Raw genomic sequence first — 27,835 nt, 5'->3', positions numbered from 1 at the left:
GTCATAAGCCCCCCTTTATATCACCCCCTCCTTCACATTGCAGTTCCCAGCCCCCCTTTATATAACCCCCTCCTTCACATTGCAGTTCCCAGCCCCCCTTCACATTCCTATCCTCACCCCCCCCCCCACATTGCAGTCCCTAGGCCCTGTTCATATAACCTCCTTCACATTCCTGTTCTTGCCCCCTTTATAGAACCCTCCTTCACATTGCAGTTCCCAGGCCCCCTTCATCTTTCGATCCTCACCCCACCTTTTATAACACAACCCCTTTGACATTGTCTCAGGCCCCCCTTCACATCACCCACGGCTTTCCTTACTGTCCTTCAAAGCAGTGATATAACCCTCTACCCTGTCCTACATTAGACAGGGTGGAGGTGAGGAGACACAGCAGGTCTGGAGCGGAAATTGAGAGACAGGATTGTTTAGGATAGAGGGCCAGAGTTGCATAACTTTTCCTGTTAACCATATTGTGATTAGTTGGTAGTATCGCTCTGCATCCTAGCAACCAATTAACTGGGGCAGTTCCCACCCTCCGACTAGCGCTTTGCTCCCTCCTGATGTCAGCTCTGCAAAGATAACACATCTAGCAGTGGTTGAGGGGAAGAACCGGCTCCTAAATGGTGTGACCATGGCAACTCCTAATGGGATCGTGACTCGGTCCAGACTTAGACTGGGGCCCGCTATTTAGTGATGCCTGATCTAGAAAATTAGTGCTTGGGCCCATCATCTCCCATTTCTGATACTTCACTACCATCAATATGATGGACATTCTATGTGGTGAGGTGTAGGAGGTGGTGGGGTCAAGAAACAACTCCTGGATGGGAGTCCATAACTGCATAACCTATGCCCTGGATTTTGGGGCTCCTTTGAACTGTAGAGGAATTGTCAAAATAGGTGTACACACACCTCAGGGTCAGTGTGGGTATGTTTAAAAATGTCCATTTTAAGGAACATATGTATTACTGTTTTAGCCCCTGCACATTTCAGAAGCTGGCATTATGTGAATCAATAAAAAGTTGTACGCTCTCCTCGAAATGGAAAAAAGCAAGCTGTGTTTCTTGCGTAGAAACTGTGGGGGGCTTGTATTGGCGAAACTATACTTACACAAATTTGGTGACACACAGCTGTCAATGAAATAGCAACACAAAACTTTTCTTTTATGCTTTATATTAAATACTACAAAGATGTAATCTTTGTACCTCAACCAGGTTCATACAGACAATTACAAGCACTTACCTTCACTTGCACTTAGATATTCTGGATTAGATGAAGCATATAGTGGTCCTGTTGGGCCTTCTGCATCTCTATAAAACAAAAGACAAAATCATTTTCAGGTGACTTACAGATGTTAACTGAAGATTTTACAAATCCAACATATTTGATGAGCTTGACCATTTTAACATTTGTATGTATGTTACATTTTAGATTTAACCTCTTGCTTACCAGGTAACACATATTTGCAGTGGCAAGGAGGGTGGGCCTCAACGGCCACACACTAAGCAATTCTGCCCATGGCAGCTGAGGTTTCAGAGCTGAGCACACACTCCCAGCACAAACAGCTCTAGGTCTCCGATCGTCAGCGGAACAGGCAAACTGATCATGTGACCACTGTAACAGGCAATCACAGTGATCGTGTGATTGGCAAATCTGTTCCAAATCTAGGCTTTAAGACCTCAATAAAGGGCTGCCAGGAGGAGGCGAAAGGACTTAAATATCCACTTTAATGTACACCCCTTACATTATTTGCCTTATTAGGGTTCCTTTCTCTCTATTTTGTTGCACCACACACTCCTATGCTCCTGTTAATATGCTCTTGGAACATTATAGATTTTTTTTCTATTCCCTGTATTAGGTCATTTTGAATAATGTCTTTTTTATATTGTTCTTACTTCTGTACCACTTTGTAAACCAAAATAAAACCTTTCAGTTAAAAAAACTTTAAAAAAAACACACACACCAGAGTAGCATAACTCCTCAAAAATACTTCAGACCTTTGTAACTGCAATTGCTCACTAGCATCCTATAAATCTGTTATCAAAGCAGACCCTGCCTTCAGAGAGGGTGAAGTACTGGCACCATAGGGAGTGCACTTGCATAAGAGCCAGAGAAGTATAGAAGACTTTTGTATTTGCACAGCTTTGGGGCAGGGGGACTTTAATCTCTACATTGGGCAGCTCCTTTGTATTCTACCTAAACCAAGTTGAACAAAATGTACATTATTTGATCTACAGTCAGGTCCATAAATATTGGGAAACCTACACAATTTTAATCTTTTTGGCTCTATACACCATCACAATGGATTTGAAATTAAACAAACAAGATGTGCTTTTACTGCAGACTTTCAGCTTTAATTTGAGGGTATTTACATCCAAACCAGGTGAAAGGTGTAAGAGTTACAACAGTTTGTATATGTGCCTCCCACTTTTTAAGGGACCAAAAGTAATGGGACAATTGGCTGCTCAGCTGTTCCATAGCCAGGTGTGTGTTATTCCCTCATTATCCCATTTACAAGGAGCAGATAAAAGGTCCAGAGTTCATTTCAAGTGTGCTATTTGCATTTGGAATCTGTTGCTGTCAACTCTCAATATGAGATCCAAAGAGCTGTCACTATCAGTGAAGCAAGCCATCATTAGGCTGAAAAAAACAAACAAAAAAAAACCATCAGAGAGATAGCAAAAACATTAGGTGTGGCCAAATCAACTGTTTGGAACATCCTTAAAAAGAAAGAATGCACCAGTGAGCTTAGCAACACCAAAAGACCCGGAAGACCACGGAAAACAACTGTGGTGGATGACCAAAGAATTCTTTCCCTGGTGAAGAAAACACTCTTCACAACAGTTTTCCAGATCAAGAACACTCTCCAGGAGGTAGGTGTATGTGTATCAAAGTCAACAATCAAGAGAAGACTTCACCTGAGTGAATACAGAGGGCTCACCACAAGATGTAAACCATTGGTGTGCCTCAAAAACAGGAAGGCCAGATTAGAGTTTGCCAAACAACATCTAAAAAACCCTTCACAGTTCTGGAACAACATCCTATGGACAGATGAGACCAAGATCAACTTGTGATGGGAAGAAAAGAGTATGGAGAAGGAAAGGAACTGCTCATGATCCAAAGCATACCACATCATTAGTGAAGCATGGTGGTGGTAGTGTCATGGCGTGGGCATGTATGGCTGCCAATGGAACTGGTTCTCTTGTATTTATTGATGATGTGACTGCTGACAAAAGCAGCAGGATGAATTCTGAAGTGTTTCGGGCAATATTATCTGCTCATATTCAGCCAAATGCTTCAGAGCTCATTGGATGGCGCTTCACAGTGGAGATGGACAATGACCCGAAGCATACTGCGAAAGCAACCAAAGAGTTTTTTAAGGGAAAGAAGTGGAGTGTTTTGCAATGGCCAAGTCAATCACCTGACCTGAATCCGATTGAGCATGCATTTCACTTGCTGAAGACAAAACTGAAGGGAAAATGCCCCAAGAACAAGCAGGAACTGAAGACAGTTGCAGTAGAGGCCTGGCAGAGCATCACCAGGGATGAAACCCAGCGTCTGGTGTTCCAGACTTCAGGCTGTAATTGACTGCAAAGGATTTGCAACCAAGTATTAAAAAGTGAAAGTTTGATTCATGATTGTTTATCTGTCCCATTACTTTTGGTCCCTTAAAAAGTGGGAGGCACATATACAAACTGTTGTCATTTCTACACCGTTCACCTGATTTGGATGTAAATACCCTCAAATTAAAGCTGAAAGTCTGCAGTTAAAGAACATCTTGTTTGTTTCATTTCAAATCTATTGTGGTGGTGTATAGAGCCAAAAAGATTAGAGTTGTGTCGATGTCCCAATATTTATGGACCTGACTGTATACTCACAAACATGCCGAGTAATAGAAATCCCTGAGCGCCTGATTAAAAAACATAGAGAGCCCTTAAATGTGTATCTTTCTCCTGGAATGCTTGCAATTTTAGAGCCTCTACTTTTTAACCATTTGCCGACCGCCCTATAGCAGTTTTACGGCTACAGGGTGGCAGCTGTGCGAATGATCACGTGATACACGGGGTTTAGCATTTTTGAGGGAAGAAGTCGATCTGCGGGTGCTGGGCACTGATGTCCTCTAGCACTCACTGATCGTTGGTAAACAACACAGAACGGGGATCTGCCTATGTAAACAAGGCAGATCGCCGTTCTGGCACGGGGGGGGGATTAGAAGGAATGGATTCTGTGTTCCTGCAAAGCAGAGACTAGAATCCATTTCTTCCCCTAGTAAAAACAGCACACAGTGTGCACCAAAACATTGGCTAGGCACGTAGTTAACCCTTTGACTGCCTTAGAGGTTTAACCATTTTCCAGCCAGTGTCACTAGTACAGTGACAGTGCATTTTTTTAGCACTTATCACTGTATTAGTGTCACTGGTTCCTGCACAGTGTCAAAAGTGTCAGAGTCCAATTGCCTGCCGCAATATTGCAGTCCCACTAAAAGTTGCCGATTGCTGCCATTACTAGTATAAAGAAATTTCAGTATATATCCCATACTCTGCTATAGGCATTCAGTTTTTTCTGCCTAGTCAGGAGTAAGGACATAGTTCCCTGCTGGGATTTCGGTCCTAGCACGTTTTTTATGTAAAAAGGGAACCTTTTGTCTAAGTTTTATTTTTTTAGCTAGTTATGTTCCTGAGAGAACTAAAATTAACAGCCTTCAGATAGGGAATCGGACTGGATATTCTAGATTATTATGGTCTCCCAGTCTGGGCAGCGTGTGTGTGCAGGTCGCAGATCCACGCGAGGCCTCGGCACGACATAGCCCACTGAACAGGGGCTGGCCCGTGAGTGAAACACCTTGCCGGGACGCACACAACCTAGTTTGGCTTGAGTCGCAGCGTATCCCTTGGCCTTCAGCGACCCCACCCCGGGTGGAGAGGTTGCCTGTTCGGAGTGGCCCCCACCCAAATATCGCTGGTATGGTGAGTAGTGTCCCCCCATATGTCTTCAGGGTGGACGTGGGCCCCTCCCTGGAACGGTCGGACTCTCGGGTTACCACCCCATGCCCCCCCCCTGTATGTGGGGTCCTTATGTGGGGACCATCCAAGGCTCCCCCCACAGGCCATCCTCCCCACTATTTCATAAGGGGTCCCTACCTCTCTCGGGTACGGTGCAGGGGCTGTAGCAGGTGATGGGGGCCCTCAGGGGGAGCTGGGTTGGGGGGTTAACCCTGGTGGGGGTCCATGCCAGGGCACCCCTATGCCTGATGATCGCCGGATCCCTCAGAGAATGCTGTAGACCGCATGGCGTGCCGGGGACGCCACCCTTTTCTTGTAGATCAGCTGTACAAGGCTCGGCAGCCATTTTTTTTTGTAGTTTCCAAATTAAATGCACTGGGAGGCCATTTTGTTGTGGTCTCCCCATTAAAATGCATTGGGCGGCCATTTTCTCAGAGCCCGAGCATGCTGTACAGCAGTGAGTGGCAAGGCTTTAACTCTAGTGCTGACCCAGGTACTGCCTGTTCCTGTGAGGATCATTTTCTGCACACTTCAGGCCGGCGCTGCTCTCCCTAATATCGGGCGGTGGTGAGTCTATTCGGGTTCCTGTAGGTTGCTCTCTCAATCTGCTATATTGCAGTTTAGTGTGCTGGGAGTTGTAGGACCACTGGTGCAGCGGCGTGGGGCCATTTTTCACAGTATTCTTAAAGTGACACTGCGCTGTCCCCGGGTTAACATTGAGTCCCAGGAGCAAGTATAACCTACTGATCCCCTCCTTGGGGTTGCGGGGTCCCCTTGTCTGCCTTAACGGCGGTTTTAGAAAACTTGGTGTCAAAAGTGGATTTAATCCTATAAAAAGAGGACTAGTTAAAAGCACCCAATGCCCTCAACTTCCCCATCTGTATCCTCGGATTCTGAGGTTGATAAGGCCGCCAGGGACGCGAGTCCCCCTCAGGGTTCTGCGTCATCTCTTTCTGATGGCGAGGATGAAATATCCTCATCTGCAGCCACGTGAGAAAAGGCGCTGGTGGAGGCACTTATAGTGTCAGTGCGGGAAACTCTAAAAATGGCGGATAATTCCACAGTGCCAGGGACGCAGGTGTCCTTTGGCACACGCAAATCCCCAAAGTCAAGCAAGGTTTTCCCTTGTCTGGAACTTTTTGACATAACTTTTACTGAACAGTGGGGGGCGCCCTAAACACGTTAGTGTTGTCGAAGCGTTTTAAGAGGCGCTACCCCTTTGCGGACGTTGTAGTCAATAAATGGACCGTCCGACCAAAGGAGGACCAACCGGTCTCCAGACGGAACAAATCTACTGTGGTCCCGGTGGAGATGTCTCCGGTCTTTAAAGACCCTGTTGATAGAGATTGAGACTCTGTCCCGCCACTTACATGTGATAGCCGGTTCAATACTTAGACCGGTCTTCGCTATCACTCTGGTGTCCCAGACCATAATGGAATAGGAAAAGTTACTAAAAAGTGATTTGGAAGCAGAGCATCCCCCGGGCCTTGCAGAGCTAACGGACCAAATGGTCCAGGCCTTACTATTTATATGTGATGTGTCTTTAGATGCGGCCCCCCTTGCGGCTTGAGTTTCCCCGGTAGGGGTAACCATTAGACCCATGGTGTGGCTAAAAAGCTGGTCTGCGGACCAGGCTTCTAAAAAGGCTCTGTCAGATCTCCCCTTTACAGGGGACCGCCTAGTTGGTTCTTCTTTGGATGAACTTATCAAAGGGCTTACAGGTGGGAAGAGTACAGTAATCCCCCGCTCCATCGCGGTTCAGTTTTTGCGGTCCCGGTAATTCGCGTTTTTTTTTGTAATGTTATTTTACTATATAAATCATTAAAAATGAAATATTTTTGTGTTTTCCATAGCTCTTGCTCTGTCTCTTAGTATCTTTTATGTGTTTAAATTAGTTTCTATTGTTTTAAAAGTGTGTTTAAAGACTTTAAAATGCTTCTACACGTACAGTGACAGTAAAATAAACATGCCTACAATGCATTTTAATAGGGTTTTTCTATTTTGCGGAATTTCACTTTTCGCGGCTGGGTCCGGAACGTAACCCCCGCAATGGAGGGGGGTTTACTGTACTCTTCTTCCTCAATCCGCTAAAGACAAGTCTCTGCATCACAAACGGGGCCCTTAATTTTCAGCACAAAGGCAGCCCTTTTTTGCCTCCGGCACGTAGGAGAAAAGATCTAAGCCATTTAAGATCATCTGGGGGTTCCAAGAAGACGTGGTCGGGTAAGCCGAGAGCAGGTCCCTCCAGAACTGCACCTATAACTGGGGTGGGGGGGCATCTTTGTTTCTTTACGGAGCCATGGATTCAGGACAAATGGGTTTACAAACTGATTGGATTGGGTTACAAGATCGAATTCAGATCTCGACCATCGGACAGATTCTTCCCGTCCAATCTACTTCTATTTCCAGATTGGTTAAGGGATCTACGAGAGGCGGTACAGGATCTGCTGTCGCAAGGGGTGATTGTGCCAGTTCCCTCTCGGGAACGCTTTCAGGGGTTCTATTCAAACCTGTTGACTGTTCCCAGGAAAGAAGGCAAAGTGCGTCCAATCTTGGACCTCAAGGCTCTGAACCTCTTTGTGCGGGTACAGAAGTTTAGAATGGAGCCAATTCGCACGGTAGTGGCGTCCCTACACCAAGGGGAGTTTTTGACCTCTATCGATATCAAGGACGTATATCTGCACATCCATATTTACGCTGGACACCAGCGTTTTCTTTGCTTTGCTGTAGGAGAGGAGCATTGTCTATTTGTGGCGTTACCCTTTGGTCTCGCCTCCGCTCCCAAGGTCTTCACCAAAGTGTTGGCTCCTGTATTGGCATTACTGCGACAGTGGGGGATTGCGGTACTGGGGTACCAGGACAATCTCCTCTTAAGAGCAGACTCGCATTCAGTCCTGTTGGGCGACTTGTCAATCACTGTACGGACTCTGCAAGGGTTGGGTTAAAAAAATCTGCTGGTCCCATCTTCCAAACTGGATTATCTGGGACTAACTCTAGACTCAGCAAAGGGTTTTCTCTCTCTGGAAAAGCTGCAAAAGTTGCAGAGGGCGATTTTCTTGCTGTTATCCAGCAATCTGTCCTCTCTGCAGGCTTATATGCGAGCCCTAGGCCTGATGGGGTCTACCTTTGAGGCGGTTCTGTTCGCTCAGTTCCACACGAGACCTCTGCAAAGGGAAATTCTTGTCAATTGGAACAAGGATCCAAACGCTTTGGACAATCTGATTCGACTGAGTCAAAATACAAGAAGTGCTCTATTGTGGTGGCTCTGTTCCTTGGCCCTGCACCAGATTCACAAAATGTGTGCACACATTCACAAAATTCTACAAAGTAGATGTGTTGGCATCCTCGGGTGCTTCTTTTGGCCCCAAGGCTTTGCAGGCTGCTGTTTAAAAGAGAATTTTTTCTCTTTGAGGGTATATGTTGCTTCCAGGTGAGCTCCAGTTGTTCCTGGTTGAGCTCCATGTTACCTGGTTGGCTAAGTTTAGCCTTTGGGAATTGCGTTTTTTTCTGCATTGTTTTCCCATCCCTCATGCTAATACTGCTTTGGGACGTCCCAATGTTTAAGAAGAATATGGAGATGCACCTGTCAATGAACGATAGAGAAAACTGGATTTTTTTACTTACCGTAAAATCCTTTTCTCTGAAGTTCATTGGCAGATGCAGCACCCGCCCCTCTATATACAAGTTGGGTAGGGGTTTTTCTCTTCTGACACTGCTTGCAACAAAACGGAATGCCTATAGCAGAGTGAGTGGGTGTGTACCCCCAGGGACTGCCCCATAGGTGTGGTAAAGATTTTTCCTGCCTAGTGTCCTACTCCTGTAGGGGGCAGCATAACCCAATGGTTAAGAAGAATATGGAGCTGCGTCTGTCAATGAACTTCAGAGAAAAGGATTTTACGGTAAGTCAAAAATCCAGTTTTTTTTGTTCAAACTTATTGCTTTTTTTATTTATAGCACAAAAAATAAACAAACATAGTGGTGATCAAAAACCACCAAAAAAAGCTCTATTTGTGGGAAAAAATTTTTTTTTGGGTACAGTGTTGCATGACAGTGCAATTGTCAGTTAAAAGTAACGCAGTGCCGTATCACAAAAATTGCCTAGTCATGAAGGGGGGTAAATCTTCCATAGGTCAAGTGGTAAACAGTAACAAGAATCAGCCCAATTTGTGACAGCAAAGCATCAGATTGGATTTACTCTGCAAGCAGTCTCTCAGAAACGTGACTCTTTCAGTATTTTCAGTGTGTAAACGAGAGCTGCAGCTCCCGATTGCAGCACATATTTGTTGGACCTCGAGAGGGCATCGCAGATCTAACAACACCCAATCAAAGTGTTTGAGGGGTGTGCTAAAGGGGGCTAGGGATTATTATATTATGTTTCAGCGGACACAATATGGATCCTATGCACATCTCCCTTAGGTGTTCTATAGGGTCATGTTAGCCATATGTGTTAGGTGCCCATCTAATTGGACTCTTCGTATACATCAGTGTAACTAATTTTTATGAATATAACTCCATTACCGTTGGGAATAATGGAATAGGAATGAGTTCAGAACTTGATGAATTATTGTTCATTTTTATCTCAAATAAAACTGTACTTAAAGGTGTGTATTGCTTCTAGAATGTTTTAAGACCGGTTTACAACAGTCATTTATAACCAGGCCCATTAAGGGTCTTTTGCAGGCTCTGCAATAGTAGATTTTATGACCCTCTGCATTCCATCTATCTTTCGGTGTTTTGTGTCATATTGTATCTTAAGCTTGCTGTGTTCTGTCCATTATCGATTTGATATTTAAATGTGGCATCCCTGTTACCAACTTGTGCATTTCTGGAAAATGGGAGTGGCAATGTGTTCAGTATGACTTCCCCATTCAATTCACACAGTTTGGGGTTTATCAGACCTCATGATAACTGCTTAATTGTAACCAGGACAAATATACAATTTCTAATATGATGATTAATTCTTCCTGTATGGCACAAAAAAGTATATTCAAAAAAATATATATTCTCACTCACTTCTTTTTCTGTATCATGCAGACAGTCAGGATGATGAGGAAAATAATAAGTATGATGACTGGGCCAACAAGAATCTTCAGTATGCTACTTGAGGTGGTTTCTGAAAAAAAATATATGGAAAATAATGAAGCCAACATTTGAAGTATAGAGAAAAATTAATATTATAGAGGAAGTAAACCCCCCCCCCCCCCAAAAAAACGGAATTTTTGTAAAATCTTACTGTAAAATTCCTTTCTCTGAGTCCTCCGACAGTCGCCGCCCACTCACAAGTCTTCACCAATGGGTATTGACCTTTGCTCCGCAGGAGTAGCTAGGCACAAGATTTGTTAATAACAAAAGCTTTTAGCATAGACACACCCCTAGGGGCTGTCCCCTTAGTCAATACCTCCCTGCACCAGCATTCCCAACTCAGTTTGGTAGCATAGCAGTAAGAGTACACAAAAACCCCAAAAGAGGGGCGGGGGGCGGCGACTGTCGGAGGACTCAGAGAAAGGAATTTTACGGTAAGATTTTACAAAAATTCCGTTTTCTCTTACGTCCTCCGACAGTCGCCGCCCACTCACAAGTCTTCACCAATGGGATGTCCCAAAGCAGTGTAGACCTGAGGGGTGGGAGACGCAGCCGCAAAAAAGGCAACGCAGTACCCACATCAGAGAAAGGAACCTTACACACAGTAAGAGAACCAACTAGGCAACAGGAAAATGTGCTCAACAGGAGCAACAACCCAGGAAAACAAGTAACCCAGGGGTAAAACACCCCAACAGCCAAGGACCCAAAAACAAGGGTCCCTAAGGCACTGCCGCACTGAGAACTTTACCGGCAAAGGAGGCATCGGCCGATGCCTGAACATCCACCTTATAAAACTTTGAGAAGGTGTGAACGGACGACCAAGTCACACACCTGGGCCACAGAAGCCTGATGCCCGAAAGCCCAAGACGTACTCAACGACCTGGTAGAGTGCTCTTTTACAGGGAAGGGAGGAACCCTCTCCTTCAAGGCATAGGCCTGCACAATGGTTTGTCTAATCCATTTGGCGATAGTCGCAGCCGACGCCGCCATGCCCTACCGAGGTCCCTCAGGAAGGACAAAGAGGGAATCCGACTTGCGAAAAGGCTTAGTGGACGACAGGTAAACCCTGATCGCCCAGACAACCTCCAAGGAATGTAAGGCAACCTCCTTAGGATGATTCGGCTTCGCGCAGAGCGAAGGCAAGACAATATCCTCATTAAGGTGAAAATCCGAGATCACTTTCGGCAGAAAGGAAGGGTTAGGTCGCAAGACCACCTTATCCTTGTGAACCACCAAGTAGGGAGAGCTGCAGGACAAAGCCGCCAGCTCCGACACCCTGCGAGCCGAAGTGATCGCCACCAAAAAAGCCACCTTTTTGGACAACAGAGGCAACGAGATCTCCCTGATGTTTTCAAAGGGAGCATGTTGCAACACGGACAGAGCTAGGTTCAAGTCCCATGGAGGCAAAGGCTCCCTCCTAGGAGGGGCCAAATGTCGCACCCCCTGAACAAAGGTGCGGACCAATGAATTTGACGCCACAGGGCGCTAAAAAAGAACGGCCAGCGCAGAAATCTGGCCCTTAATCGTGGCCAGCGCCAAACGCTGGTCCACTCACGACACCGAATACGAGCGAGGGGAAAACCCCCTGGACTCACACCAGGCAAAGTATGCTTTCCAAGTACGGTAGTAAATCTTCCCCCGAAGAAGCTTTTCTAGCCTTGATCAAAATGGGAATGACCTCAGGGGAGAGACCCCTATCCTTCAGGACCTGGCCTTCAACAGCCAGGCCGTTAAAGCCAGCGACTGTAAAGCAGGATGGAATATCGGCCCTTGAGACAGAAGGTCTTTCCGAAGCGGCAGGCGCCACGGAGCGTCGACTGCCAGATTGACGAGGTCTGCGTACCAAGACCGGCGAGGCCAATCCGGTGCCACCAGAATCACCGTATGCGGTTCCGAGGCCAACCTGCGAAGGAGCCTGGACAGCAGCTGAATCGGTGGAAAGGCATACATCAGACGATACCGATGCCAGGGCGCCACTAATGCATCCGAGGCGTCCGCCCGAGGATCGCGCGTCCTTGCCATGAACCTTTCCACCTTGTTGTTTAGACGAGACGCGAACAGGTCCACATCTGGGGAACCCCACTTCGCGCACAACATCTGAAAGACATCCGGGTGAAGGGACCATTCCCCCTGGTCCGCCTGTCAGTTCTCCACCCCCGGAATGTCGGCCACTTCCCGAGCCGCTCGGGCACTCCTGGTGCCCTCTTGATGGTTGATGTAGGCCACCGCGGTGGCATAGTCCGTCTGAACCCGAACCGGACGGCCCTGAAGCCGTTCCGACCATTGCAGAAGGCAAAGCTTTATCGCTTGCAATTCCAGAATGTTGATCGGAAGGGAGGACTCCTCCTCCGACCAAGTTCCCTGGGCGGACAGAACGCCCAGAACACCACCCCAGCCCGACAGGCTGGCATCCGTGGTGATCACCGTCCACAACAATGGACGAAAAGATTTGCCCCCCGACATCGCCGGGGACTGGAGCCACCACAGAAGATCCCTTCTGGTGCGTTGGCTCAATGAGATCCGCAGATCTAGGGACTGCGGTCGCCCGTCCCACTCGGAAAGAATCTCCGCCTGGAGAACCCGTGTGTGAAACTGGGCAAAAGGGATCGCCTCGAAAGTCGAGACCATCAAACCCAGACATCTCATGCATGTCCGGAGAGACGAGTATTGGTTGGTCCTGAGGGACCCGACCTCGTCCCGAAGTGTCCGGAGCTTGTCTGCCGGCAGGAAGACCCTCGCTTGAACAGAATCCAGAACCATCCCCAGATAGGGAAGTCGAACCGAAGGACACAGAGTCGACTTCGGAACGTTTATGGTCCAACCGAACTCCTGCAGTGTCTGCACCGTGGTGGACAGGTCGGTCACCAGACTCTGGCTGGCATTTGACCTTATCAGGAGATCGTCCAGATACCCCAAGACAGCAATGCCCTGTGCTCGTAACAGGGCCAGAACCGGCGCTAGCACCTTGGTAAAAACCCGTGGAGGCAAAGCGAGACCGAAAGGTAACGCCACGAATTGGTAGTGATCCTCCGCAATGGCGAATCGAAGGTACCTTTGGTGACCCTCGAAAATGGGGATGTGCAGGCACCACTGAGCCCAGGGATTCCATGCGGAACTTGCGAACCCGCACAAAGCGGTTCAGAGCTTTCAAGTCCAGAATCGGACGCATCTTGCCCTCCTTTCTGGGCACAGTGAACAGATTGGAGTAAAACCCCCGAAATCTGTCCCGATGAGGCACCGGAACCACCACTCCTTGGGCCCGCACCGCCAGGTGCAGATCCTGTAAGCGCTCCGGAGACAGCTGAAGATTTGAGGGAAAAAATCTGCCCGCCGGCCGAGAGAGAAATTCGATCTTGTAACCAGATCGAACGATTTCCTGAACCTATCTGTCCTGAATGCGGAACAGCCAAGGTTGGAAGCAACCGCGCAGACGTCCCCCCACCCCAGAAACGGGTGAGGGCGCCCCTTCAGGCGGAATTGGCGTGGGTTGTCGAACCGGACTGGCCGGATTTTTGCTTACCCGCCCACGGCTTCTTCTGGGAGCCTTGGCCTTTGAAGGGCTTGCCCTTGGATTGCGACCGAAAGGCACGAAAAGACCCCTGAGAGGGCCTAAACGAGGAGTTCCGTTTGCCACGGAAAGATCTGTGCTTGGGATTCTGGGGTAAGAGAGTACTCCTGCCCCCCGTAACACCTTTGATGAGAGTATCCAAAGCCTCGCCAAAAAGGCGAGATCCCACGTAGGGAAAGTCCGCCAACGTCTTGCGAGAAGATTGGTCGACCGACCAACTTTTCTGCCATATCAGACGACGGTTCAGCACCGCCACGCTGGACAGGCGTGCAGCCAAAGGAGCTAAATTCAAGTCCGCATCACACAAGTACATGACTCCTTGATGGATTTAATCCACCATAGCCAACGTGGCAGGCGGAGCCGAATCAGCCACCAGGGTGCGCCTGAGCACCTTCGTCCAATCGGCAACCGCCTGGGCCGCCATAACCGAAGCAAAAATAGGTTTTAGCATAGAACCAGCAACCATATAGGCATGACGGGCAAGAGACTCCAACCTCCTGTCCGTAGGGTCCCGGAAAACCGGGGTATCCTCAGAAGGAACCGCAGTAGCTTTGTTTAAAACGGCTACCGCGTGATCCACCTGAGGCGCCACTCACCAACGCTCGTCGGTGGAGGGCGCAAACGGATAAAGCAGTTTAAACTTATTCGGCACTGTAAAGGGCTTCTTTAAATTGCGCCACTGCTCATTAACAGTATGATGAAATTCTGCAGGGCAGGGAAAAACCTGCGCTGATTTGCGGGTTCTTTGCGTCCCAAAGGAGGACACCCTAGCAGGAGGAGTGGGCTCCTCCTCCAGGTGCAACGTATCCTTAATGGAGGCAATCAGCTCATCCATGAGTGCAAGCTCTTCAGGCGAGCCAGGGGGAGAAACATCAACCCCTTCCCCCTCAGACTCCATAAGGTCCAGAGATGAGCGAGACCCTGAGAAGGGCACGCCAGCCACAGCAGCCACATCGCCCTCTGAATCAGAGGAAATGGATAACCTGGCCCTTTTTGCGGATCGTTCAGCCATCAGCACATGCATCTGAGAAACTAAGGACGCCACTACCGTGGCCAGATCAGCCCCCTCAGGGGGAGCAGCAGCCCCCTGGTCCCCCACCAGGGCGGGGGGAAACTTGCTATCCTGAGAATCCATGCCCACAGCAATGAAAGGAAAAAAAGGTACTGGCCCTTTAACACCACGGCGAGCGCAGCCCACCGTACACAACTGTATGCACCGATCCCGCAGGGATAGAGAACACTGAGCAAGGAATGACAGGACAATGAAGGAAAAACCTGGAGAGAGCACAAACAGGCTGCTGCCACCGATCGCTGTTCCAGGGAGAGAGGAAGTGATGCAATAACCGGCTGACTGATATATCCTATGAAGGCTCCGCAAAAATGGCCGCTCGGCTGAGGGATAGAGGCTACAAGAAAATGGCGCCGACATGTGCTCGAACGAGCGTGGCCCGCCAAAATGGCGGCGAGTGGCGCCAAAACACAGCGCTGTACAGAGACAGGGCCGTCCATAGCATTTCTGCAAAAAAAAATGGCGGGCCGCAACAGCGGCCGCCGCTCAAGCATGTCTGCACCCAATCTGCCCCAGACAGAACTCACAGCAGAGCGGGAGGGCCCCCCCCCCTCGCAGCCCCAAAAAGGCATGCTAACCCATACAGGGATCAGACAGGGAGCCTGCACTTCACACAGACATGGGGGTACACACAGCCACAGACTGACACCCACACAGAAGGTCCCCACACAGAAGGTGCTTACCGTACCGGATGGCGTGGGGAGCCGTCTCCAGCGACAAACCGCTATCAAGACGACAGGGAGTGCCGCAGCCAGGACGCTGTGGACTGCAGCACAAGACCGCAGAATGGCGTCCAGTGAGGTAGCCACCTCACAGGCAGCATCCCTGCAGCGAGCAGGGATGGGTCGTTCATGGCGCCAGGGGGAACCGTAGCTGAACGCTCGATCGCAGGCTGGTGATCCATCTGACCCTCAGCCCTGGGATCCAGGGCGGCCAGTCCGAGACCCAGCTCCGCATGATCATCTTCATCCGAAGATCCCTAAACTAAAGCTGACAAAATAACAGCTAGTAAAGAAAAGAAAAAGACTTGAAATAAAATCAAAAAAAGGGTAGAAGGCTGAGACTGAAGCCCCAGCACAGGAAAGCCTGCTACTCCTAAGCTAGGCAAGATCAAACTGAGTTGGGAATGCTGGTGCAGGGAGGTATTGACTAAGGGGACAGCCCCTAGGGGTGTGTCTATGCTAAAAGCTTTTGTTATTAACAAATCTTGTGCCTAGCTACTCCTGCGGAGCAAAGGTCAATACCCATTGGTGAAGACTTGTGAGTGGGCGGCGACTGTCGGAGGACGTAAGAGAAAAAAACCTTGTGAGACAAAGGCATAATGAGCTAGTATGGATCACAGTGTTGCCCGCTCAGCAACATGACGGCCGACATGTTCGACAGTCCTGCTTCGCGTCCTCCGGCCATCTGATTGGTCGGGGCGCGATGACATCACTCCCGTGCATGTGCGCGGGAGCCGCTGTTCATGGCACAGGACTCTGAAGAAACAGCACGGGTGGCCGTTCCTTCAGAGCGCATGCGCCGATGACGTCATCGGCTGCATTAAAAGTAAATATCTTCTAAACGGTACAAGTTTAGGAGATATTTACAGTACCTATAGGTAAGCCTTATTCAGTGCCGGTTCACACTTCCACGTGTGCGGCGATCGCATGTAATATCGGAGCGCACTGCTCCTTCATTACATTCATCGGATGTGCAGTGCGAATTCAGCCATACACTTTGTATGGCTAAGTTCGCACTGCACCCGCACAAAAGTCGCACATGAGGCATTTTTTTCAGCCGCATTAGGATCAGATCGCACAGTGGTTCACACTTGTGCGATCCTATCCTGTGCGAACTGTCAGATCGCACTGCGATATGCGATCAAACTGGGGGTGTCGTTAACATTTCATTGACCCCCCCAGCGTATCGCATATGGCAGTGTGAACTGCCAGATGTGCGTTTGCGATGCGGGAACAGGCTGCAAATTCGCAGCCTTCCCGCATCGCACAAGTGTGACCCGGCACTAAATGCTTACCTACTATAGGTACAAGTTCTAAGAGAGGGTTTAAAACCTCTTTCAAACAATATTAAAGCGGAGTTCCACCCATTTTTAATAGGTTGGAATACATAGATCTATGTAATCCCCTTTAAAACGGCTTTTACCAATGGAAACTTTTTTTTTTTGCTAGTAAATACCTTAATTTCTGCTTCATTCCTCCTCTCCTCACTTCCGGGTCCGATCGGCGATGACGTCATTCGGCGATTCGCAGTGTGTGCTGGGATGTATTCTATTCCAGAAATCTCGCAGGAGCTGAGCTGTACTGAGCCGTGCCTGCCCCGCCTCCGCCCCCTCTCATTGAGTTGTATTGTATGCCATGTATTCAGGCCGTTTTCTGCCCCGCCTCCGCCCCACCTCCTCTCATTGAGTTGTATTGTATGCAATGTATTAAGGCCGTTCTCTGCCCCGCCTCCGCCTCCTCTCATTGAGTTGTATTGTATGCCATGTATTCAGGCCGTTCTCTGCCCCGCCTCCGCCCCGCCCCCTCTCAGTGAGCTCAGTAAGGATATGATTTCAGTCCTCGCTCACTGAGAGGAGGCGGGGCAGAGAACGGCCTGAATACATGGCATACAATACAACTCAATGAGAGGAGGCGGGGCAGGCACGGCTCAGTACAGCTCAGCTCCTGCGAGATTTCTGGAATAGAATACATCCCAGCACACACTGCGAATCGCCGAATGACTTCATCGCCAATCGGACCCGGAAGTGAGGAGAGGAGGAATAAAGCAGAAATTAAGGTATTTACTAGCAAAAAAAAAAAAAAAAAGCCATTTTAAAGAGGATTACATAGATCTAAAGTTCCAAAAATGGGTGGAACTCCACTTTAATCACAAAAGCAAACATTTATATTGTAGCTTACCAATTCTTGGATGTGGTGGCTACGTTCGTCTTCCCTTTTAGGTTATCTCTACTTTATTTTAATCTGGTAAAACATTGCTTTCCAGATGTTTACATATCTCTTATTCCACACTTGCGGTGTCTTTGTTGGGCTACGCTAGCCCTGGTGTGTTGCATACACACATACTGAGTAAATTGTATCTGTGTCAGAATTTGGCTTTACAGATTTACTAAACCTCGTGAACTTCTAGGCCAATAGCGTACCAATTATCTGTATGGGGCCCTCTTAACATCATGTGACAAAATCTTTCCTGTATGATTAACGACTGTTTTTGTCCATCCCAGAAATTGTTTTCAGACACACTACATCACTTTGTGACAGACTGACGAGTAGTCACTATGTTCCTCCCTCGACAGTAAACACACAGACAAAAACAAAGGGGATTTACAGATGTGGACATTGTTTGTTCTGTCCATGGATACTTACGGTTTATCCTTCCAAATGGGGAGAGGTTTTCTCCCCATTTTGTGGTAGAGTGTAGTACCCAATGCATAGTCTACCTAAGGTTATGTAAATGTGGAGCCTTTTATGTTGGGAAGACTATCCGTCAATTTAGACAGCGATAAAACGACCATGTATAGTACTCAGCAAATAGTAAAATGTTCACCCCGGTGAGTAGACATCTTGATGTATATCACAAATTCATCACGTCCATGGTCTCCTTTCTGGTCCTGGAGGTTATCCCCCAGGATTATAGGAGAGGAGACTGGGATAGGAAAATACTATAAAAGGAAACTCTGGATAGAACGACTCAACGCTACCTATCCACCTGGAATCAATGAGGCACATTCCTATAAGCACTTTCTATGATTTTTGCCAACTCTGTTTCAATATACAACCAAATGAATTTAATATACAACTCTTGATTCTTAGCCCCTGTAACTTAAAAACTCTTAATAAGAGCGTAGATATGTCCACTTATTAGGTCTGCCATCTGAGGTTAAATATATTATTTCTGGTACTAAATCACTTTTTTAGGATCACAGGGCCAATGTCAAGTTTCTGTGAAATGCGTGATTTTTTTCAACATGTCACATTTCTGTTATGTTTATCATGTGCTGTAAATGACTGTCATATAGTTAATGCCTACACTTCTGAAATGCGTTCACACACATCTTGCCGTTTTGAGTATTATTTGAATCTCTTGTTTTGTTTTAATATTTCTTGCTGCGTTTGGGTGCCCTATACTGGACCGGCTGTTTGGGATTTTAGGGGTGTGATGTGCGGCCGGGTAGCGGCCACTTTCTGGTTAGTGCCTCTATAGTAACTGCCAGTGAGCATGCGGTAATTGGAGGCTGCACCAGAGGGCGCTCCACCCTGGTGATGCCACTCACTACTTTCCCTGCCCTTCAGCGTCAAAGATGGCACGGTCGTCTGCACGGTCACGTCTGGCGGGGTCAGGTAACGCCGACATGGCATCGACGCCCTGATCGGGACACACATATAAGGCTTCCATGAAGCTTTATACCGTGTCCACCATCAGTTGCTGTTATCTTGCTGCTGAACCAACAACAGGTATTTAAATATCCCTTATCCACTTAAGCCCCGGAAGATTTTACCCCCATTCCGACCAGGGGGTATTTTGCGATTCGGCACTGCGTGACTTTAACGGACAATTGCGCGGTCGTGCGACGCTGTACCTAAACGAATTTGGCGTCCTTTTTTTCCCACAAACAGAGCTTTCTTTTGGTGGTATTTGATCACCTGTGCGATTTTTTGATCACGCGCTATAAACAAAAAAAGAGCGTCAATTTTGCAAAAATAGCAATATTTTTCACATTTTTTTATATAAAATTCCCCCCAAAAAAAATGTAAAAATCAAAATGTTTTAAAATTTTCGGCCAATTTGTTTTATGCTACCTATGTTTGGTAAAAAAAATCGCAAAAAGCGTATTTTGATTGATTTGGGCAAAAGTTATCGCGTTTACTATCAAAGGGAAAGATTTTTGTCATTATTGTTGTGTTTTTTTAACGCGTAATGGCGGAGATCTGCGATTTTTTTTGCGGTACTGCGACATTGCGGCGGACAGATCGGACCCTTGACTGACATTTGTGACACTTTTGGGGTTACCAGTGACATTTCTACAGTAATCTGTGCTATATATATGCACTGTTACTGTAAAAATACACTGGTAGTGAAGGGGTTAACTTTATTTGGGAGGGAGGGGCTGTGTGTGTCCCTAGGGGCGTGCTTTCTACTGTGATTGGCTGTGGCTTGAGCTGTAAGGACACTGATCAACGGATCTACATACTAGATCCGTTTGATCAGTGTCTTTACAGCGAGGAGAATGACAGGTCGCTTGTTTACACAAGCTGCCTGACATTCTCCCTCTCCCCCTCCGATCGCCGAGTGGCCGGCGGACATCGGGTCCGCTGGTCACACGCGCGGGGGGGGTCCGTGACCACGCGGGAGCGCGCCTCCGGCGGCGCGCGCTCGCTCCCTAGACCCTCACAAGCAAGCAACGTAGCCCTACGTTAGTTTGCCTGTGAGGGGCTGACCGCCGACGTAGATAGTCGTGCGGCGGTCGGCAAGTGGTTATTCCACAATTGCAGTGTCTTTGTTGGGCTATGCTAGCCCTGGTGTGTCGCATACACACTTACTGAGTAAATTGCATCTGTGTCTGAATTTGGCTTTACAGATTTACTAAACACCGTGAACTTTCAGGCCAATAGAGTACCAATTATCTGTATGGGGTCCTCTTTAACATCAAGTGACAAATTCTTTGCTTTATAATGAAGGACTGTTTTTGTCCATCCCAGAAAGCAATGCTTTACCAACTAGCACATGACTTTCTTCATTAAAAGCTGCATTACTGTACGGTTAAGGTGAGACATCGACCAAGTTCCCCTTCCCCCTTTTTTACTTCTCCTATCCATTCCTCCCCTTACCCTCCCTTTATACTCCCTCTCACCCCCCCTCCTTTTTTTTTCCCCTGGCTGGCCTATATGTAGAATTATATACTCATTATTATATTATACAACTTCCTTCCCTTTTTTCATAGGATATTCTCAACTCCGCAAGTGTTTTTAAAGACATACATACCTGTCTTTTTCTATCCTGTAAAACTACTGATTCTGTGTACAATTGAGTACACTGATCCTGATAGTTTAGTTAACTTTCTATGATATTAAAATGCAGCTCATAAAATGGTGGTGGTTTCTGCTCTATAAATAATTTTTACACATCAGTGCCCCCCCCCCCCTACTATTTTTTACAGGGGGTTAATGATCATAATTTACAGTGTTATGGTGTGATACCTGATGTTTCCCCACATCTGCCTCTGCCCTATTATGCATGCTAGTGTTGGTCTTGGGTCCTCAGACTTAGCATGAATTTACCTTCTGAGAAATCACTTCGTATTGTTTACTTACACGTTTGAGAAACTGTGTACATATGAATTTTGTCCTTAACTTGTGTATTTATTGATATGTTTTCATCATATAGAATGTATAAAAGAATATAAAAGTAAGCTCCTGAAGAAGTGAAACATCGCAAACATGTTAAGCTTGTAGCCAGTTGTACATTGCATTCTTTTCCTGTTTCAGGACAGTACCAGGTTTTATTTTCCCACTGGCCTTGACGCAAATGGCCAAAGTGGGTTAAATAATCATTTGTGTTATCTATATTATAATGTTCATCATCTATACATGTGTTTTTATATAAATTATCAATGTAATTTGAATTTTTTATATCTGTGGCTTCAAAGTCCATGTTTCCCATTTTCTGTACATATACTTTAATCATGAGGATGTGGCATTATTTTTTGACTGGACTATGAGTGGGCTAATCAGCACACATTGAGAAAGTGATCGGCAGCGATAGCTTGTAGTTTATTCATTCACAGATCCCTGTAAATTGATGACGCAGCTGTGCGGGGCTCTGTCTACCAATTTTTTAAAGCTGACAGCAGATATTTGGGAGAATAACCCCCACCTGCTATCACAGGGAAAGAGGGGGCTCAGAGGGTGCTGGAATATGTTAAACCCTAAAAATGAGTATGGAATGTAACATGTTCAAAAGGTGAACTTTAAACCTTGTCTGGTACTTGTTTCTTTGAGACATGCTAAAAGTGCAAATAGCGGTGTATGGTAAGAATATTCATATTCCTGTAAGACTCCAACAGCAGAATGCTTAAACAGGCATGGCTGTTCTGTGCAGCCATTGATATAGAATCATTGATAGCAGACATGTAAAGCTCTCCTAAAATTTCCATTATTACTTTGTTTAAAATGTTTACTAAAAAGCTATTTTTTTTTCTTACAGTAAATGCCTAAGAGACCTGAAACTAGACATATCCATCATATAAACATATTAATATAATATGTCAACAAAGGGGTCACCTTAGAATGTGTTTACCTTACCAAAAAAAAAAAGTTGAGAGAGTAGAAAGAGGAGAAATAAAATGGAGAATAAGAGAAGGAAAGGAAAGGATCCTGATCTTGACCTAACATCAAAAACATTTAGGTAAATCAATATACCGTATATACTCGAGTATAAGCTGAGTTTTTCAGCACATTTCTTTGTGCTGAAAATGTCCCCCTCAGCTTATACTCGAGTCAACAACAAAGAAAAATGTCCCCGGCCGGCCCGACGTGCTTTATATTTAAAAATGGCGCCGCCCGGCGCCAACGTTGTCACCGCGCATGCGCCGCCACCGCTCGGGACAGGCCGTACACGTTCGACTATTCCCGGGAATAGCCAAACGTATACGAGCTTTCCAGAGCGGCGGCGGCACATGCGCAATGACGCGTCAGCATCGGACGTCGCCATTTTAAAATTTAAAGCGCTTCTAGAACAGGCAAGTGAAACACAGCCGCACTACCTGCCATTATGCGGGGCTGCGGGCATACTACAAGGGATGCAGTGCTGCGGGCATGGTACACCTGCCCCTTATGAGGTCCATCCGTAAGAACAAACAAAGAATCAGATTTCCTAATTGGTTCAGTCACCGCCACGTCAACCCAAATCACTCTTATCACATCTAAGGAATGTAAAGCAATTTCCTTAGGATGTTTAGGCTTAGGACATAAGGACAATAGCACAATGTCCTCATTCAAAGAAACCCAGAGACAACCTTAGGAAGGAATGCCTGACAGGGTCGTAAACCGCAGCCAACTGACTTGTGACGTGCGGAAGTAATAGCTACTAAGAAAGCCACCTTTTGAGACAGAATGAACAGAGGAATTTCTCAAATATTTTCAATGGGAGGCCTTTGAAGCCCCGACAGAACCAAATTGAGATCCCACAGATGTACCAGGGATCGCGCCAGAGGAGTCAGATGGCGAACTCCCTGCACAAAGGTGTGAACCAAGGATTTTGCCACCAACGGCCTTTGGAAAAAAATACCCAAGGCAGAAATCTGGCCCTTGATGGTGCCTAGAGCCAAACGTTGATCTACACCCAATTGTAGAAACTCCAACAGGCGAGACCCAGAAAAGGAGAGGGGAGAAACCCCCCGCGTCTCACACCAAGTAATGTACGCCTTCCATACTCAATGATAAACCTTCCTGGAAGTAGATTTCCTAGCCTTCAACAGCGTAGGAATCACTGACTCCGACAGCCCTCTGTCTTTCAGCACCTGGCTTTCAATAGCCACGCTGTTAAAGCCAGCGACCATAAAGCAGGATGGAAGATTGGTCCCTGAGACAGAAGATTTTCCCTGAGAGGAAGTTTCCAAGGGACGTCTGCTACCAGCTGTACCAGGACCAGGGAGGCCAGTCTAGTGCCACCTGAATGACTAGAATTCCTTCTACCTCGAGTTTTGACAGAAGTTGAATTGGAGGAAAGGCGTAAATCAGACAATACTGACCCCAAGTGGCCACCAGAGCATCTGCGACATCGGCCAGAGGATCCCGAGACCTTGACACTGACCTTTGCATCTTCCTGTGGAGACGGGAAGCCAGCAGGTCCACATCAGGGGTCCTCCAACGCAGACACAGTTGATGAAATACCTCTGGGTGAAGAGACCATTCTCCTGGATCCAACGTCTGCCGACAGATAGTCCGCTTGCAAATTCTCCACCCCCGGAATGTGCACAGCAGAGAGGGCCGGAACATATTGTTCTGCCCACCTCAAGAAGCCGGCCACTTCCCGGGCTGCCAGGGCACTCTTTGTGCCCCCATTGATAATTGACATATGCCACAGCCGTAGCATTGTCCGATTGTATCTGCCCAGGGCGCCCCGGCAGACGATCCGTCCACTGAGACAGACAAAGTCTGATCACCCGAATTTCCAGGATGTTGATCGGCAACCTGGACATCTCCTGAGTCCAGACTCCTTGGGCCGAACACACTCCCAAGACACCTCCCCATCCGGACAGACTGGCATCTGTGTTAATTACAGTCCAATACAGGGGAAGAAAGGATTTTCCCCAGACGTAGGCCCGGGGAGCAGAGCCACCATAGGAGAGACCCCCGATTTAAGAGAATCAGATTGTCCAATGACAGCGAATCCTTGTTCCATTTTATCAGAATCTCTCTTTGCAAAGGTCTAGTTTGGAACTGCCCAAACGGAACCGCTTCGAAGGAGGAGACCATCAGACCCAGAACTTGGGTCCTGAGAGACGATCGATGGCTGGACAACAGGAGATGAACAGCCTCCTGTAGCTTCAGAAGTTTTGTCTGAGGAAGAAACACCCGGGATGGCGCCGAATCCAGCGTCAGACCAAGAATTTCAGCTTTGTGGACGGAGACAGTGCCAATTTCTGAAAATTTAGTGTCCACCCAAACTCCTGCAGAGTTCGCACCGTAAACTCCAAGTCGGCTTCTAGAGCTGAAGAAGATTCTGTACGCAGAAGCAGATCGTCAAGGTAACCCAGTACCGCAATCCCCTTCTGTCATAGCAAGGCCAACACTGGGGACAAAACAAGAGCATAAGCCCAATGGTCTGAAGACTTGACGTTGTGTCTGTCAGTGAACGAAAGAGAAATGACTTATTTAAACATGATAAATTTGGAAATCCTTGTATTTCTAAGGTGTTTGGATACTCACTTTGGTCTGGCACAAGAAAATATGTGGTTTGTGTCCACGATCCAATGCCAGCCAGTGAAGTTGCTCGGACTCTCACACTGTAGTTTCCAGGCAAAAGTGAGCGCAGCTTTGCTCTCTTTTCCAGAAGGTACTGTTTCTGGGATACACACACATTGTCCTCCTACAAGACATAAGTAATAGAATATTATATTTTAATTAATAAAGACAGATGGGAAAACATGTACAACACAAGGTAAACTATAGAAAACTTACCTGAGTGTCTCCAACACGAGAGTAGTGTACTTCATACAAAATGGTTAGGCCATTAGGATTTTTTGGCTCCTTCCACATGATGTGAATGTAGGGTTCTATATATTCAGAAGTAACTGGCTCCTCAATATCATCTGCCTTTGCTGTAGAGAGACAGTACTTATTAGAGCAAAACAAAAAACCTTTAATATTATTCAGCACAAGTCCCTCAAGATATAATATATATTGGTCAGAATTGGGCACTGACTGACCAACGTAACTTAGTCCAGATGAGCTTAATCAGCAGACTTGTCAAGGAAAAACAAACAAACATCGTCAACAGGCTTGGGAATCAACCTCACCCTGCTTGTGAGGATTCCCAGTGAAACCAACCCTAGTGTTTATTTTTGTAAAACCATAGAGCCATATACAGTACATCCCATCAATAGAACAGACAGTGGTGTATTAAGGTTTTGTGCTGCCCTAGGCCTTAATAAACTTGGGAAACCCCTAATTTAAATAAGACCCACCCTTGTAAAGGCCACACCCTTTCCTGTTTCTGACCCAACCTGTCATCTGTAAACCACAGACCACAACCACATCTATCAGTGCCCATCAGTGCAGCCTCATCAGTGCTCATAAATTCCCATAAATTCAGCCTCATCAGAGCCCATCAGTGCAGTCTCATTACTGCTCATCAGTGTCCCTTATCACAGCAAATCAGTGCGGCCTCATCAGTGGCCACCAGTGCAGCCTATTAGTGCCCATTAGTTCAGCCTATCAGTGCATCATATCAGTGCCCATCACTGCTGCCTAATCAATGCAGCTTATCAGCGCTGCCTCATCAGTGGCCATCAGTGCAGCCTATCAGTGCCCACCAGGGCAGAATATCAGTGCTGCCCCATCAGTGAAGCTTATCAGTGCCGCCTTGTGCCCATCAGTGCAGCCTCATCAATGCAGCATATCAGTGCTTCCTTATCAGTGCAGCCTCATTAGTGCCCATCAGTGCAGTTTATCAGTACCCACCATTGCCGCATCATCAGTAGCCATCAAAGCAGCATATTAGTGCCCATACGTTCAGCCTACTAGCGCCCACCAGTGCCCAACAGTGCTGCATATCAGTGCAGCTTATCATTGCCACCTCATTAATGGCTATCAGTGCAGCGTTATGTCACTGGATTAGTAGGATTACTCCTTTCTTTTAGGATATTTGGACTTTTGTTTGCTACCACTGATTGTAATCATAGGATTATTTCACTTATTTGTATAATGACTGGGAAGTCCATAGTCATAATACAAATAAGTGAAATAATCAGTGACAGCAAACACAAGTCCAAATATCTAATAAGATAGGAGTAATCTTACTAATCCAGTGACACACTGTGATCGCACATATGCTGTGAGCAGGTCCAAAATATTATTACCATCGTATACTATTAAAAGTCTTAATTGTATATGATGCAATTCAATATGCTCGCTGAGGGACAAGGATGTTTAAAGAAATGAAATTATATTATTGACATGATGCCTGCCATACCTGGGGGCGGAGGAGGGTAGGCGGAGCATTAGGCTGCAGTGCCACACTTATTAGCATTGGTGGCCATCAGGCCAGTTGTATTAAGTGTGGTCGGCGCCCTGGGGTCTGTCTGAATGTCCTCGCTGGCCGGTATTATCACACTGGCAGGTAGCAGTGTGACTGCTTTATGGGGGTGCCAGACTGATTTGCCTCCTGGACCCTACCCTCCGACCCAATTTGCCCCATAAGACTGGCACTATACTAAAAGTGTAGCGCAAGCCGGCAGGGACCCTTTTCATGCAGGAGTCGGGATAAAGCTGTTTTTTTTCGTGTGGGGTGCAGCTTTTTTGCTGCCCCCCTGCAAAGTGCCACCCTAGGCTTGTACCCTGTTGGCCTAGGCCAAAATACAGCACTGAGTACAGATACTATGTAACATATACACCCCCATCCTTACCCTTTCAAAGATTGTGCGGTTGAGTACTGTGGGCAAACAGACTGCGAACCCTGGAGAGAACATCTGTATTACCTGCTGACTTCCAGGTCAATGTTCCACTGCAAACTTGAAATTTTGTGATGCCAGGAAACACTACATGACTCTTGCATTTCATTCTTTATTGTGGGCCATCCACTTGAGAGAGGCATGGTCTGTGATGAGCCTGAACTGCCACCATAAAGTCCAATGCACACTGCATTGTCCTTGTTCCATGCATTTGTCCTTGAGTGCATATGGCTCTACACGTCAGTACCATTCTGCGCAACAGCATCACCAAGCCACTTCATTTTTCAGCCTCTCACAGAATTTTAAGCCATTTACTGTTATTTACTTCCTCATCAGGCTATGCTTCTGTGTGACTAACCACTGTACCAACAGATGGTCCACCAGTCCTGATGAATCTATTATTCTGAGAAAGCTAGGAGAGAGCTGAACAGGATGCGGTCTCTCTGCGCCAATGTAGCAGGAGTTACCAGCAATTAGCTGAATGTAACGTGGAAAAGAATGGTGTCAAATAAACAAAAGGTGGGAAATGACATGGACTTTCACTGTATTGTTCATTTAAGCACAGGAGACTCCATCTTGTTTTCAATGTTGAAATGTGCTCTGTAACCTTCACTTAACATACAGCCACAACTTCTGCTAGAACCTCTCTATCTCTACTCACCCTCCCCTCTCAAGGTCTTACTTTGCAATTGTTATTATATTATTTTTATTCGCTAGTTTTTAAATAACCTATTTCAATTGGTTTCTTTTTTAATAACATCTCACACTACCCCTTTATTATCTATGCATAAAAAAAAAAAATAATACATAATGTGAATCTGTTCCTGCAATTGCAGAGTTAACTTTTATTTAGAGTCTTAACCAGAAATATTTCCATAACACTGTCCTACTATCTCTGCTGGAAGTTTATTTGAAGTATCAACTACCCTTTCAGTAAAATAATACTT

General features: G+C 46.7%; 1 protein-coding gene across 1 annotated transcript in view; it reads right to left on the bottom strand.

Annotated features, from left to right (window-relative positions):
• INSR (insulin receptor) overlaps positions 1-27,835 on the bottom strand; it is a 318,524-nt gene that overhangs the window by 11,305 nt on the left and 279,384 nt on the right. Inside the window, exons 12-15 of the mRNA XM_082270578.1 lie at positions 24,898-25,037; positions 24,646-24,805; positions 10,011-10,110; positions 1,237-1,304 (exon numbers count right to left, since the gene is read on the bottom strand). Coding sequence (XP_082126704.1) covers positions 1,237-1,304; positions 10,011-10,110; positions 24,646-24,805; positions 24,898-25,037 — 468 coding nt within the window. The remainder of the gene's footprint in view (positions 1-1,236; positions 1,305-10,010; positions 10,111-24,645; positions 24,806-24,897; positions 25,038-27,835) is intronic.

Source organism: Pelophylax lessonae (assembly GCF_965119305.1).
Source record: "Pelophylax lessonae genome assembly, chromosome: 1".
Taxonomy (NCBI): domain Eukaryota; kingdom Metazoa; phylum Chordata; class Amphibia; order Anura; family Ranidae; genus Pelophylax; species Pelophylax lessonae.
This window is presented reverse-complemented; position numbering and strand designations above follow the sequence as displayed.